This window comes from Nycticebus coucang, chromosome 5, assembly GCF_027406575.1.
Source record: "Nycticebus coucang isolate mNycCou1 chromosome 5, mNycCou1.pri, whole genome shotgun sequence".
Taxonomy (NCBI): domain Eukaryota; kingdom Metazoa; phylum Chordata; class Mammalia; order Primates; family Lorisidae; genus Nycticebus; species Nycticebus coucang.
Window position 1 is genome coordinate 37,005,965 of NC_069784.1, and position 16,207 is coordinate 37,022,171.

Sequence of the window (16,207 nt, forward strand, 5' to 3'; positions counted from 1 at the left end):
ATAGAGTTTATAGAGTAGGCCCGGGAGGTAAACGCCTTTCATGGGAGAGACAGTGGAGACCACTCCAGATGCACTCAGTTTTTATTATTTCTCTTGATTAGTTGATGGGTGCTTGCAACAACATATATCATCTCTGCTGTTTCTCTTGCCCTAATTCTGGATTACCCATCCAATAACCCTTTAGCTTTACTTCTTAAAATACTTATTACAAATAGGATTACAGAAAACAAAAGGAATGGGAGCATGGGCGCCGGCCCTATATACTGAGGGGGGGAGGGTTCAAATCCAGCCCCAGACAAACTGCAACAAAAAATAGCCGGGTGTTGTGGCAGGTGCCTGTGGTCCCAGCTACTCAGGATGCTGAGGCAAGGGAATCGCCTAAGCCCAGGAGTTAGCGGTTGCTGTGAGCTGTGTGACGCCACGGCACTCGACTAAGGGTGACAAAGTGAGACTCTGTCTCTAAAAAAAAAAAAAAAGAAAAGAAAAAAAGAAATGGGAGCATGGATTTTTGGAGCTATATGCCGCCCAGTTAATCCTTTGTTTCCTGGGGCAGATTAGTTGACGGTTTTCTCATCTTCAGGAGCCTGGAGGAACAAAGCTGAATCCTCTTCTCTCATACCCGTAAGAACTAATCTTTCTTGCTCAATGAGTCAGCTGCACATGTTGTCCTAAAATGGCTTCCCAAGCCCTTTCCGGCCCCCAGCCAGGCCCTTATGGACCTTTGTCCTGGGGTCCTTTCTGACTCCAGCCAGACCGTCACAGACGGTCCTCTCGTCTTTTGACATCCCTGCCAAGCTGTCTCATGAAGCCCCAGTGTAGTGTGTTATTTTTGGAGGCTTAGGTCCTCTGCCTTTCTCCTGCATACCTAATGCTGCTCACACAACCTTTCACATGATCATTCCATTGTTGTATCTATCTATTCCCATAATCCTAACTTCTCTAATGTTCACCCACAGTGTTGTAAGAAGAGCCGTGCAGCAGGACGATGAGATCCGCTACGTCCTGGAAGACAGTGGCTACTTGGATGTACAGGATGCAGAGGACAAACGGATCCAGGTCTGAATGGAGAAAAGGGACGTGGTAACACTCCCTGCAGGAATCTAACACCGCTTCACAGTGGACAACAAGAACTACAACAAGGCCATGGGGCTGTCTGTGGGAGACCCAGTGTGGACAGCGCACACCGGCTAGTTGACCGTTTCCACGCCCGGGACCAGCCTGTGAAAATTCCCGGCATATACAGCACAGCGGTGCTGCCTGGGAATTGACACGCACCTTGTGAAGGTCCCAAACACCGTCACTGACCAGAAAATGAAGGATTTTCTCTTTATTTTTGTATGATAGGCTTGAGGGTAAATTATATTTCCTTTGCAAGATTATTTGATCAGAATATTGTTTTTTTTGTTTTGTTTTGTTGTTTTGCAGTTGCCAGGGTAGGGTTTGAACCCACCACCTCTGGTATATGGGGCTGGTGCCCTACTCCTTGAGCCACAGGCGCTGCCCTGATTAGAATATTGTTTAATGAAAGGAGCTATAAACTGATTCTTACATGGGAGCAACTTGGAACTGTAAATGAGTTCCCTATATTTTTTCTTATTTGATCAAGACTAGCAGCCCAGTAGCCCTGCATTGTGAGTAAAGCTTTCATCTCAAATACATGTGAAAATTTTGTCTCCCCACACACAGCTCCTCAGATGCCACCACACCTGCTTTGTAGGAAGGTATCATAGTAGATAACACAGCTAACCAGACAGAAGATACTTTCTCCTCCCAAAATTACACCTTGCCGTGGAGAAAGGTGTGTGGGTAGAGCTCGCCTCAGGGGCACTCTGGAGTTGCTTGAATGACTTCCTTGTTCAGAATAAAGGAACCACCTTGATTTGTGCCTGTGCCTTATATTCAGGTATATGTGGCATTCTGCCGGGTTCAAACCACCCTATTTAGACTCTCTGTATGACTGCATATGTTTATAATTAATTTATATGTTATCTGTGTTAGTATTGTTTTGTTATGAGATTTCTAGGTTATTTTGAAATCTAGCTTTTGAATTTTAATGAGAAGTGGTACATTATTTTTCTCCTTGACAATTCTGAGGTACAGTTATGCCTAGTTTGTATAGTCTTAGAAAAACCCAAAGTTACCTTTATGTTTTACAAGGGCAAGTTGTTTCTTGAGAATTTTTATCACCTCCACATTGGTTGGGGGGTCTGTTTCCCACTGCAGAGAAGAAACTCAAGCCTTAGATGTTTGAGTAAATCCATCTGAATTGAGGATTAAAATGTACACAGGGAGGTGATAATAACACAGATATTCCAGAGCTGGCTTCTGTCAAGTGTTGCTCAATTTAAATAATTAAAATGTGAGCTGATACACTGGTTTGGCGGGGGTTATTTAGAGATTCATTTCTAAATGGTCATTATAAATAGAACTTGTTTATTTTTAAGGATGGAACATTAAAAAGAGACCGTCACTCTTAAAAAAAAATTAAAAAATAGTAAACAAAAGGGTACACATACTGTATGATTCCGTGTCCATAAAGTTCCAACCAGGAAACTAAACCTTTTATGGTTTAATTAGATATTCACCTTTGAGAAAGAGGAAAAGGAGATAATTCAAAGGACATAGGGAAGACTCTAATTTTGGTAATGTTTTATGTCTCAACTGAGGTAATGTCTCTACAATGATAAATCATTCTTTGTGTATATTTGTATTAATCAGCTTTCTTTGTTGCTGTAGTAACAAATAATCCCAATATCTCAGTCAGTGCTCTCAACATAAGATTTATGTTCCTTGCTTTCATTACGTGAGCGCTCCAGCCTACTATTTTCTCTTGGGTTCACTTGGGCTCAGCTCAGCTTTGCTTTGTTCCAGCAATCTTCTCTTCTGAGATCTAGGCTAGAGAAGTAGCTACTATTTGGGGCATGTTTTTCACAAGGCAGGGATGAGAAACTCAAGGATGACAGAGGGAAACTCTAGAGCTAGTTGCATTAAAATTTTCTGCTCCTATGTGGTGCACAGCTTGTTCAAACCTTTATTTTTCATCTATTTGATCCCATCATCTTCACATGCCATAAGCCACACCCATATTCTTCTGAGACATACATTTATTATATTTGCAGGTATTTTGAGTTTATCAAACTTTGGAGGGAGAACACCCTTGGTCTATCCTGAGTCATTTTCTTTAGCTGAAAATAAGACTTGACAGACTTAATTAAGGCCCCAAGTTAGTTGATTTTTAGTTAATCAAAGGGGAGATTATCCTGGAGTGAGAGCCGGGAGGGGGTGCTGACTTGGACAAGGGCCCTTGGAATCAGAAACCTTCTCCTGGGAGCCTTGAAGAGAGAACCGGCTGTTTTGTGAGAAAGCCTGATAGAGGGACCATGTGGCAAAGAATCGCCAGCAGCCTCTAGGACTGAGTAGCCCCTACCTCACAATCAAGAGGAAAGTAAGGACCTCAGTACTACTGTTGCAGAGAATTGAATTCTTCCAACAATCACATGAGCTTGGAAAGGAACCCCAAACACTAGAGAGGAAGGCCGCCAGCTCAACACCTTGATTGAGCCCTGTAGAGGACATATCTAATCCACGTCTGGACTTCTGAAGACTGCAAAGCCCCATCTCTAGAAATTCTAATTCAATAGGTCTCGGGGTGGGGCCAAAATCTTGTAATTCAAACAATTTCTCAAGTGAGGCTGATGTTTGAGAACCAGTGGTCTACGATGACTACAATTACTTCTATGCACTTTAAATGCCACAGTAGCAAACTAGCATTATCAGAGAACATATTTATCTTACTGAAGCAAATAATTGGCTTTCTTTTCACATTAAGGATGTTCAAAAAAGAAAAAAAGAGAGAGAAGTTCTTATTAAATAATATTCATTAGGCTCAATACTTGATTTTCATTAAGCTACCTGATTCAGGTGAGCAAGTGCTTATGTCCATGAATGCACTAACACATTACTTTTTCCCACATTATAATTTGCATTTTGGTTTTTCTGTACTATTGTTTTATTATGGTGACCTGATTTATAGTAGAAATTGTTAAAATGACATACTTTATATTCTAAGAGATCTCAAAAAACACAAACTGAGTTGATAATCATGCATAAAGTATATAATATTCTACAGTCACTACCTAAACTATTCAGTACAAACATTTTTTAAAAGAATTAGACCCACTCATAATAATATCATCAGGGAGCTATAAATTTGCTATGCCTCTGTTTTAGTATTAGATCTAATAGCTGGGCTGATACACCACAGATGTAAAAGACAGTATACTCATCATGAGAATAACATATACCAAAGCCTTTTGATGTTTAATGTTCCAATTTGTTCAAATACAAAAAAATCACCTCCCTTTTGTCTTCATTTTCTGTAATTTTTTTTTTTTTTAGACAGAAGTGCCTCTTTCCCTCATTGCAGCTTCCAAGAAACTACAGGATGGTGAGAACTACAGCATTTAATAAATATTCACATCAAAGAGATTTTTATAACATTTTTCATGTCATTGCTCCTTTACCCTTCCCCAACAAACACTTTGAGAATTACAATGAATTCTTGAAATCCTGAAGGAACTATCTTCAAGCCTTATACTAGGCTTTCAAATACAAGTTTAAACATCTTGAAAGGAAATGAGAAATAAGTATTTATAAGAGGAGATCACATCAGCACATCCAAGATAAAATAATAACAGGAAAGAGAGCTGAGATTTTAAAAGCAGTATAATCATCTGCTGGTAAGAAAGCATAAAAAGAATAGGTAACATGGCATTTACACAAAACTATAAACTCCTCCAGGATAAGGATGTTGGTCTTTTTATTTACTACAGTCCTTGTTCCTAGAATAACATTTAGTGCAGAGAAGTTCAAAATGTTTGTTGCATAAATGAATGACCGTGATACAGAAAATGGATTATGATTCTCCCTGTTATTCAATACTCAGGATTAATAATCTGGAATCTGGAAGTGGTTCAAATTCCAGCACAACATATAAACTTTGTACTATAAAGTAGAAAATACTAGGTCTTGATGTTCCGGTGTCCACAATTTGGCCACTGGATAGCTGGACATAAATGGCTCTGATTACAGAGGGATAGATGAAAAAGAGTTATACGTAAGTATTAAAGGACCACAGACCAGTTTAAAAAGCTTCAAAGGAATAACTTTTGAGAATTATCTGAAAAGATGAATGAGAGGACAAAATAGTACAGGTACCTAAAGCAAAGGAACAGAAATGGCAAAGTTCAGTGTTTTTGGAGACAAACTAGATTTCAAACTTTTTAACCATAACCTGCAGTAAGAAATATACATACAAGCCAGATGTGGTGGCTCGTACCTGTAATTGCACTCTGGGAGGCCAAAGAAGGTGGATTGCCTGAGCTTAGGAGTTCCAGACCAGCCTGAGCAAAAGCGATACCCTGTCTATAAAAATAGGTGTGGAGAGTACCTGTAGTCCCTGTACTTGGGAGGCTGAGGCAAGAGGGTCACTTGAGCCCAAGAGTTTAAAATTGCTGTGAGCTATGACGCCATGGCATTCTACTGAGGGTGAGGTTGACAAAGTGAGACTGTCTAAAAAAAAAAAAAAAATGAAAGAAAAGGAATATACATACAGTACCCTTGACTGAGGTAAGCTTTATGAAACGATACCTACCTTTACTCATTTAATGTATTTTTTTCATCTATTTAATCTTGTTTAGTGCTGGTCAAGATGTACTGAATTCAACTGAAGATCATTTGTTTGAATTTGGGTTTGAGCATTGGAGAGCTGTGGCAAGGAGACCACTGAGATGGAGACGCAGGGAACGCTCCACCACCCCCGCTCCAGCTCTTCTCCCATTTGGGGGTTTTGCTGCTGAGCTGCAATGCTCAGGGAAGGACTGTGACTTAGGTCCTATTCCTACTTAATAGCAATTCGGTGTAGTAGAAAGATCAGTAAAAATCTCCCTTTCTGTAACAAGCCAAAGTGCATAAAGGCAAAGTGCTGTGTGTAAGCTTTTTCTCCTCTGCACTGGGTATAATATCGGAGGCTTACCATGACTGTCTAGAACGGTGGTTCTCAGTCTTCCTAATGCTGCGACCCTTTAATATAGTTCCTCATGTTGTGGTGACCCCAACCATAAAATTATCTTCATTGCTACAACATGAGGAACTATATTAAAGGGTCGTGGCACTAGGAAGGTTGGGAACCACTGATCTAGAAGGTTAAAAGCATTTAAAAATGAAATTATTCCCATTTCTGGGAGCATTCTATATTCAATCTATATCTGGATTTATCTCAGAGTTTAGCAGTCACATTGTCACACTGAACTAAAAAGGCAAAATGCTCTCTGATTCTTCTTCTGTGCATAACAATTTGTGCATCCACAGTAGTCTCCATTCAAGACCATTTATTGAGCACTTTCTATGTGCCCGGTTCTGTTCTAGTGCTAGCAACTATAATAGTGGGGAAACAAAAAGTCAAGTCTCCTACAGTTTATATTGCACAGAAAACAAATTAATTAAATACATACAGATAATAATAAAACCTAGGAAGAAAAATAGTGCCTTGGGTTAAAAAATATTATCTAAAGTAGCCAGAGAAGGCCTTTCTCAGGAGGTACGATCTATGTGGAGACAGAAGGATTAGAAGAAGCCATTACAGTGAAGTGCTAAGGAGAAGAGCATAGTGAAGACATGACACGGGAAAGAAATGACATACTGGAAGGTCAGTATTTATTTATCCTTCCCCCTTAGTCCCCCAAGTCACTGGGATTGCAGGCATGAGCCACGACACTCTGCTGAAGGCCAGTATACCTTGACCCCAATGAGGAGTTGAAAAGAATGACATGAGATTAGATGGGACATTACCTGAAGTTACTGCATTAAGTAACTGGACTGGGAAGTTATAAGAGAAAGATATGATCCAATTTGAGTCTTTAAAGGCTTGTTCTTTCAGCTATGTGGAGAGGGGATCAGACAGGGGTATGACTAGAAGCTGGAGAGCCCTTAGGAGACTAATTTCCAGGCAAGTAAAGATGAAAGATTAAAGTAGGGTTTTGACAATGAAAATGGAGAAAAGCAAATAAATCCAAGATCTACTTTGAAGGTAGAAACGGCAAAACTTATATTCAGAATTTCTTTAAATGAGACAACAAGGAAGCAAATCAGAACTTGGGTAGAGTGAATGTATTTTTAATGAAGAGATGACATTTTGAGGAATAAAAAACGGGAGAAATATATACTAACTGACAGCCTAAAAGTAAGGTATTAAATTGGTCACATTTATAACTTTAATTCCATGCTGTATTATGGGCCTCAATTTTCTTAAAACACGGTTTTAAGCCAAAGCACAAAGAGAGAACTGCCTTAAGGATTTTTAGTCATAATGGTTGAACCCAGGCCATTGAAAAAATATGATGTACACAATGAAAATAGTGAAGCAAGATTTAATGAAGATTATTTTAGTGAGAAACAGTAGTTCTCACCCTGGCTGCACATTACAATTCCCTGGGGACCTCTTAAAAACTAGATGCCCAGTTTCCATGGAAGTAATTCTGATTTAATTGGCCTGAGATAGACCCAGGCACAGGTATTTTTTAAAAGCTCCTTACAGGATTCTAATGAGCAGCCAGGACTGAGAGTCTTGAGTTAGAAGTACAGTAGAGCTGAGGATACCACATCAATAAACCTATTCCATTAATAAAAGATTAACAGAATGGGGTAAAGGAACTTTTCTCCCAGACAAGAATGGGAGAAAATGGATGTAGTTCAAGATCACAAAAAATTAATAATTTTCTTCTGTGTCATCTTTTTTTCTAAACTGGGAGAAAATGACATTCTCATCTTACTTGTTAAGAATATAGACACTCATATGGATATCACACATATTTTAAAATACATTTTCTTTCCACTATCAACAAAAAGGGAAGAGATTAACAGCTCGTGGTTAACTGTAAGAAAAATAAAAGAGAGCATCAGTCTTGCCCAAACAAGGAGACACAGGAAAAAAATGCACTGGAAAAGTGATCAAAGGGATTAAGGACTCTGTTAATTCTCAGAGAAAAAAACTATAGTTGGTTACCATAATACACCTAACAATGAGTTTGTATCACACCACTACTGCTTTTTAGCAGCTCTTTAGCCTTCTAGGATTTAACTCATGAAAGAGCCACAGAATTATTCTGATAATTCTAAGGAATTAGAAACAAGTAACTATTGTCCTGAAATAGAATTCTGAAAAACACCGAAAACCTACCAGTAATTCTTCCCAGACTGCAATGAAGTCTTTGTTGCTGATAGGTGATGCCAGGGAACTTCAATTATTTGCCCTAAATCTTTTAACTAATTGGTGTTCCCATTATCCAGGCATCATGGCTATCGCCTGTAGTCTCGGAACGTTGTGTGGCCTAGACGGGACGATTGTTCAGCCCAGGAGTTTGAAGCTGCAGTTGGCTGTAACTGCGCCACTACACTCCAACCTGGGCAACATAGACAGCTAGACCCTGTCTAAAAAAACACACAAAACAAAAAACTTAATGGAATTAATTGATTCTTATTCATTGGAATAAGAATCGAGGTTTCACATTGTTATTATTTATTTTGTTCCATTTACACCCTCCTTGTTCTCTAATTTCTGTACTTTTAAATACAGAAAATAGAAATGTGCAGTGCAATTTCTAAATCGCCAAGTCTGGGGAGCTTTAACTGTTGCACCGTCCAGGGAAGGCCTCCATGATAACTCAGTGGCTGAAAACCAGCGAGTTCGGTGGTGCCCATGGCTCAGTGAGTAGGGGGCCGGCCCCAGACACCGAGGATGGCGGGTTCAAACCCGGCCCCGGCCTAAACTGCAACAACAGAAAATAGCCGGGTGTTGTGGCGGGTGCCTGTAGTCCCCGAGGCAAAAGAATCGCCTAAGCCCAAGAGCTGGAGGTTGCTGTGAGCTGCGACAACGCAGTACTCTACCGAGGGCAACGATGTGAGACTTTTATCTCTGGAAAAAAAAAAAACGAAGAGTTCATTAGAGTAGCCTAAAGTGGAATTTTAGTTTTGAGTAGGCGTGTCTGCTTCAGAAAAGGAGTGAAAGCAAAGGAAATCTGAGGAGCTTAGGTAAAACTGAGAGAATCGCAGAACAAGTGAGAAGGGAAACGGGACGGCAACACCCGACAGGAGCAGGATGCGGGTGGGATTGCCCGGCCGACCTCGGGCTGCCCCGGCCGGCGACCCCGCAGGACGTGCGGAGCCGCAGCGCGCACTACAACTCCCAGAAGCCCCTGTTTCCCGGAGCCCGCGCCCTGCCGCGCAACGCCCGCCGGGAGCCGGCCGCAGCCGCCAAGATGTCGCAGCCCAAGAAAAGAAAGGTTGAGTCGGGGGGCGGCGGCGAAGGAGGGGAGGGAAGTGAGGAGGAAGATGGCGGGGAGCTGGAGGCGACTCTGCAGCGACCCCGGAGGACTAAACGGGAGCGGGACCAGTTGTACTACGAGTGCTACTCAGACGTTTCGGTCCACGAGGAGATGATCGCGGACCGCGTCCGCACCGATGCCTACCGCTTAGGCATCCTGCGGAACTGGGCAGCTCTGCGGGGCAAGACCGTGCTGGACGTGGGCGCGGGCACCGGCATTCTAAGCATCTTTTGTGCCCAGGCCGGGGCCCGGCGCGTGTACGCGGTGGAAGCCAGCGCCATCTGGCAACAGGCCCGGGAGGTGGTGCGGCTCAACGGGCTGGAAGACCGGGTGCACGTCCTGCCGGGGCCGGTGGAGACAGTGGAGTTGCCGGAGCAGGTGGACGCCATCGTGAGCGAGTGGATGGGCTACGGACTGCTGCACGAGTCCATGCTGAGCTCGGTGCTCCACGCGCGGACCAAGTGGCTGAAAGAGGGCGGTCTTCTCCTGCCAGCTTCCGCCGAGCTCTTCGTAGCCCCCATCAGCGACCAGATGCTGGAGTGGCGCCTAGGCTTCTGGAGCCAGGTGAAGCAGCACTATGGTGTGGACATGAGCTGCCTGGAGAGCTTCGCTACGCGCTGCCTCATGGGCCACTCAGAGATCGTGGTGCAGGGCCTGTCCGGCGAGGATGTGCTGGCCCGACCGCAGCGCTTTGCTCAGCTTGATCTGGCCCGCGTGGGCTTGGAGCAGGAGCTGGTGGCTGGGGTGGGCGGGCGCTTTCGTTGCAGCTGCTACGGCTCGGCGCCCATGCATGGCTTTGCCGTCTGGTTCCAGGTAACCTTTCCTGGTGGAGAGTCGGAGAAACCCCTGGTGCTGTCCACTTCGCCTTTTCACCCGGCCACCCACTGGAAGCAGGCGCTCCTTTATCTGAACGAGCCGGTGCAAGTGGAGCAAGACACAGACATTTCAGGAGAGATCACGCTGCTGCCCTCCCGGGACAACCCGCGTCGCCTGCGCGTGCTGCTGCGCTACAAAGTGGGGGACCAGGAGGAAAAAACCAAAGACTTTGCCATGGAGGACTGAGCGTTACCTTTTCTCCCTGCTACCTCCCCAGATGGCCTGACCTGCGTGGGAGAGGATAGGGAGGTTGGAGGAGAAAGGGTGAATCCCCGTGATGCAAGTAGGGGACAGTATCTGTCTCCCTTTTCCCTCGTGGCTGGGGAGGGAAGAGTGATTACAATGTCTGTTTGAGGAGATTGTTGACCGTGTTTATTTTAAAAAGTTGCCCTCTCAACGACGGATACAGTGTGCTTATTAATGGGCTTTTAAGCCTCAGAAGGATGTAGTACCAAGCACTTGAATTTCCAGTTATTTTGTTTTGTGGTAAAAATAAACACGAATGAAAATACCCGCTTATGAAAGGTCCATGCACATTCCTGACAACTCACATCTTTTCTAAAGCTGAAGCTGGGAAGAAGGGTGAAACGTTCATTTAGACTCTAAATTTCCAATATGTATTATATCTCTCCAGAGCCATACTTTCTCAGTCTTTGAATCCCCTCTGTCCCTAGGTGCCTCCAGGCTATGGTATTTCTTCCTTATTGTTTTCTAAGTAAATTTCTCTAGTTAATGAAAGGGAGAAGAGGAAGCAGTTTAAATAGCTATCTTCTAATTACTTTTACTACTTTCATAGGGTGCAGAAGTTGATGAACACGTTAATCCATTAAATAAAATGGACTTTATGTCATTGTACAACATTAAGAAATAAAGATGGTACATTTTGAAGAAAAAGGCCTGAAAGACAGCAAAGTAATGTGATTCTTTAAATTCTGTTAAGACAACCAAATTCTATTAAGACAACCAAAAAAATGTTCCATCTATATTCCATAATAAATTTTGTGTAATTCCTATGAGACAGTCTGGAAGAAGAAGTTTTTGAACCTCCCTAAAGGGCTTATTCATCACCATGGGTAAATTATTTAAGCTTAGTAAATTAAGGAAAATATTTTCTCAGCCAGAAAAGTGTACCCATTTAAACTCAAATTTATAGGGATCATGTGACTTGGCCTACTTACAAGTAGTGAAAGTTCCTTTTTTTTTAGGGGTTTAGTGGTTTTTTGTTGGTTTTTTTTTGGGGGGGGTTGTTTGTTTGTTTTGCTTTTTAGCTCAGCCAAATGTGGAAGTTGTGAATTTGGGAAAATCACTTGTAATGAAGTGTGAGTCATGTTATCAAATTTATTTCACTGAAGTTTCCCTCATTCCTGTAGCAAATAAAACATTGGCATTCTCATTTTTTATAGATGAATTCTTATGTATTATGTATGAGTTAATAATGATTTTTGCCTTTTTAACACTGTTCTTACGAAGGGTTACAGCCCCTTCGGAATGTAACTTTAAGACAATTCAAACTGCCTTATGTATGGTTTTTGCATATTAGTAGCTTTTGTAGAAAAGAGGTGTGAAAAACTGGGGCTTTGGCATTATATTTCTGTAGCTCAGTGTTTTTCCCTTTTTATTGCATATTAAAGTATGTAAGTATTATAACTAATTTGATCAAGTTTGGTGTGAACATATGAGACATTTCATACATGAAAAAAATGATCAGGTTTGCCAGATAATTGAACAATAAGCAGTACAATTATAATTATTACCATTTTTTGTTGGGAATAGTTGTTATATAAATGACTTTGGTTTAAACTAGAGGCAAAAAAAAAAAATAGCTCCTTTATTTAGATTTTTAGTGTGTGATTTTAAGTAGATTTCTGTGATTTTGTTTGTTTTTGAAAAAACCTTCTTCCATCACAATTCCTTTACTATATGGACGTATGAAATCATCCTTTCAGATTCTATTTTTTATATACAGTAGAATCCCCCTTGTTGACCACCTTCCCACATTGTCCACCTTCATAAATTGACTTAATTTTCATTCACTGGACACACACCAAATGTACTCAATGGAAGTTTCATATGTTGACCATCTTAGTATGTTGACCTTCTAGTCCCTTAACTGGTCAACTTACAGAGGTTCTACCATATTAAAGAGTGGAGTTCTCATTACAATATAAGTACATGAAGATAACTTCAGTTAATACTTGGGAAACTAGACAAACGGTGGATAGTTCATAATTAAGCAAAGCTTCAAAATTTGTGTTACTCTTTCTCAAAAAAAAAATGATTTGTAAAAAAAAAAAAAAAATACAGCTATTGAGCCACTTCATTTAAGAGCTAGTATAGCATAATGTTTAAGGGCTTGGACTCTGGAACCAGAAGACCCATATAGGAATCCAGGCTGTACCACTCTTGCCACTGTAACCTTGTGCAAAATACTTAACTAACTCTTTTTTTTTTTCAAAATTCTCAAATATAAAATGGAGATAACAATAGTACCTACTTCATAGAAATGTGAGATATAAATTAATACGTGTGTCTACATAATCTCTGATATACAGGGTGGCCACATGAACTTTATGGCCACCCTGTAAATAACTCTTTAGTTTTGTAATTATAGAAAAGCTATGAAAACCTGGAGCATTTGGATGTATACAAAATGTGCTATAGAATGAATATTGAACATTTTGGTATTTTTACAGGTATTGTTCAACAGTATCAGGAACAATGTGCTTGGGGACCAATTTATGACCCTGGACACCAGATGATCCAAAGGAAACCCAAGGCCTTCGGAGTGAGGACACTTCCAGAAGGAGGAATGTGTAAGATCAGCGTCTTAGCACTTTGGACTGCTACTAATTGCTTGAGGATATTAGGGCCATAGGAAGCAACTACTGGGTCCAAAAAGAGAGCTGCCTGCTTCCCTCAAACAGCTTACGTTTATTTAGCACTGTGAAGTTTTCCAAATATTTTCATTAATTCAGTGGACCAATGGATATTTTATAGAATATACAATGTAAAAGTCATTGTGATAAACATTTAGGATACAAACCAATAAAACACAGTGTCTGCCTTCAAATATATATATTCATAAAATAAACTAATAAGTAAAATAAACAATAACAGGCTAAAGATCTGACTGAATGGTCTTATTGTTAGAAAGGGCAGGTAATTAACTTCATTTTACATCCCAGGAACAAGAGTTGTAGAGACATTAAAGGATTTGCCAAAAGTTACAGAGCTAATTCTTGGCAATTGAATCTTTTTTTTTTTTTTTTTTTAAGAGACAGAGTCTCATTTTGTCACCCTCGGTAGAGTGCTGTGACATCACAGCTCACAGCAACCTCCAACTCTTGGGCTTAGGTGATTCTCTTGCCTCAGCCTCCTGAATAGCGGGGACTACAGGTGCCAGCCACAACGCCCAGCTATTTTTTTGTTGCAGTTTGGCCTGGGCCAGGTTTGAACCCACCACCTTCGGTATATGGGGCCGGCGCCCTACTCACTGAGCCACAGGCACTTCCCTGGCAGTTGAATCTTGAACACAAATCTTTTAGTTCCTAATCCGAGACAAAAATTAAAAAAATATTTGTTTTTATTTTTTTGAGACAAGGTCTCTGTCTCCTGAGCTACAGTGCAGTGACATCAGCATAGGTCAACCTTAAACTCTTGGGCTCCAGCATCCTGCCTCAACCTTCCAAGTACCTAAGACTACAGCTGCATGCCACCATGCCCACTCAGTTTTATCTTTTTTGTGGAGATAAGGGTCTCACTGTTGCTCAAGTGGATCTCAAACTCCTGGCCTAAAGCAGTCTTCCACCTCACCCTCCCAAAGTACTGAGATTATGGGTGCAAAACCAGCCAAATCCTGCATCTTTTAATTAAAAACAGAAAAGTCCTTACTTTCTAAATGGATGACAACACCATTTATAGTTTGATGAATGAAGGAAATGGAAAAGTCCTCAGCCTAAAGAAGTTTATTGGAGATCTGTCTCCTGGGCCTCAAAAACCCACTTTAGGTATATAGGATTTCAAGGTTGGCAAATACTAGGCACTCATTGAAACACCCCTTGTACCCATTTCCCTAACAGAGCTAGTTAGATGTGGACTCCTTCCAGGCCCCCCAAAATGAATCCTCTACAAAGTAGCAAAGGTAAATACTGTTCTTGGTGCTGGAGAGCAGAGAGGCATCTGATGAGCTAGAACTGGGCAAAAGGAGTTCAAAAAAGGTGAATATGAAAGGCACCTTCAGCAAATAAGACCTCCCTGTTAGTGTCAAAACAATTCTCATTACCCAGTGCTAAGTGAGGTAAGATGAATCTTAGGAAGCAGTTAGATACCGTTAGGCCCCTTCCTCCCACATGTGCATTTTTATACGTTTATTCAATGATTTAATAAATACCAACTATAAAACATTTAAGTTCTATGATAAGCAAATTCTACCTTCAAGGAACTATAGAGTAGGAGTAATAAAACTACTATATCAGTAATCTGCATACATTCTTTAGGCTGGAAAGACTTCATTCCAACTGAATCTTACATCTATTGAAGCAGAGTAGAGAAGCTAACCCTCTTATCCTTAATAGCTTCTCCCAAGTGTAAAAATATTACTTATCATCACATAGATGATAAATTCCTCAGAAAAATGTTCTCTGACATTATTTCCAAAAATAAGAACATGTCCTCTAAATTACTGTTTTGTTTCAGCTAATGGACACAATATACTGGATAGATGACCCTGCTCACATTGGCTACCAGAGAGCTGAGCCAAGTTTCTGCTGCACTTATGCTTTTTTTAGCTTTACATCTGGCTCCACTTCCATACTCCAGTTTTTTCCTTGATTTATTAATGTATTTCTCTCATTTATAATATGTATTACAGGTTTTGTTGGAATTTATGCAACCTTGTCCTCTTGTAATATATATTTTTTTTGTTTTGCATGAAAATATTATCCTACTTTTTGGAATATGTGCAGAAGCTTTGAGGGTAAGGAGTTTAGAGAAAGGGCCAGAGAGCTCTAAAATATGTCCCCTTTATTTTCTATAAAAGTTGCTGTCCCACATTGTTTACCTGGATGGATAGTTTAGTTTGATCCCATTCTTTTAGTCAATTTTTCAACAATTTACACTTTATAGAATCAAGATTTCTGACTGTGAAAACAGAGACATATAGACAATTTGAGAAAAACTTGAATGTTCTGTAGGTCTTTCTAAGCCTAGAACAGGCCCTGATTAAATCTTACAACAAACAATAAAGGAAAGTTGTAGACTTCTAAATCTTTTCCAAAAAATGTGTGAAAACAGTTAAGTGATGATAAGGAGGAAATTATATAATGAGACTATTACTCAAAATACCATACTCACTAGCCAGGCATTGTGGCGGGCTCCTGTAGTTCTAGCTACTTGAGAGGCTGAGGCAAGAGAATCGCTTAAGCCCAGGAGTTTGAGGTTGCTATGAGCTGTGATGCTACGGCACTGTACCGAGGGGGACATAGTAAAAGAATCTTGGGCCTTGTTAAACACTAAGAGAATTTTAGTAAAAATTAAGACATGACCAGTAACATTGGAATTGTGCTCCTTTGGGACCTTGGATATTTAAATGCATCATTGTTGATGATCATGAAGATAGGTGAAGTTTCCAGTTGGTTAAGTTAAACACTTACAACCAACATTTCATATAGGGAGCCAAGAGAAGGAAAAAAATTCCTCCTCTTCTCTTTTCCAGGCTGCTCACTGCCACAAAAATTGCAAGAGGGACTTTATCTAACAATTGCAATCAGTGTAAGCTGGCTTATTGTACCCTCAATGAATCCCCAACAATAAAAAAAAAAAGAAAGAAAGTGGGATGAAAGGACAAATTCTTCCCATGCTTTTTAAAGTGCTTTACAGGCATTCCTACCATCATGTGATAACAGGCTGGTGAAAAACCCTCACCTTATGCAAAATTGTGCAGCAAAAATAAC

The 16,207-nt window shown here is 40.7% G+C and overlaps 1 protein-coding gene across 1 annotated transcript; it reads left to right on the forward strand.

Annotated features, from left to right (window-relative positions):
* Positions 1–9,268: 9,268 nt before the first annotated feature.
* Positions 9,269–13,359, forward strand: PRMT6 (protein arginine methyltransferase 6). Its single transcript, XM_053592605.1, has 2 exons — positions 9,269–10,539; positions 12,950–13,359. The coding sequence occupies exon 1, from the start codon at positions 9,315–9,317 to the stop codon at positions 10,440–10,442; it is 1,128 nt and encodes a 375-aa protein (XP_053448580.1). The 5' UTR covers positions 9,269–9,314; the 3' UTR covers positions 10,443–10,539; positions 12,950–13,359.
* Positions 13,360–16,207: the final 2,848 nt, after the last annotated feature.

What these genes read in the sequence shown, in the direction of transcription:
- PRMT6 (XM_053592605.1), top strand. Translation starts at nt 9,315, where the DNA reads ATGTCGCAGCCCAAGAAAAGAAAGGTTGAGTCGGGGGGCGGCGGCGAA.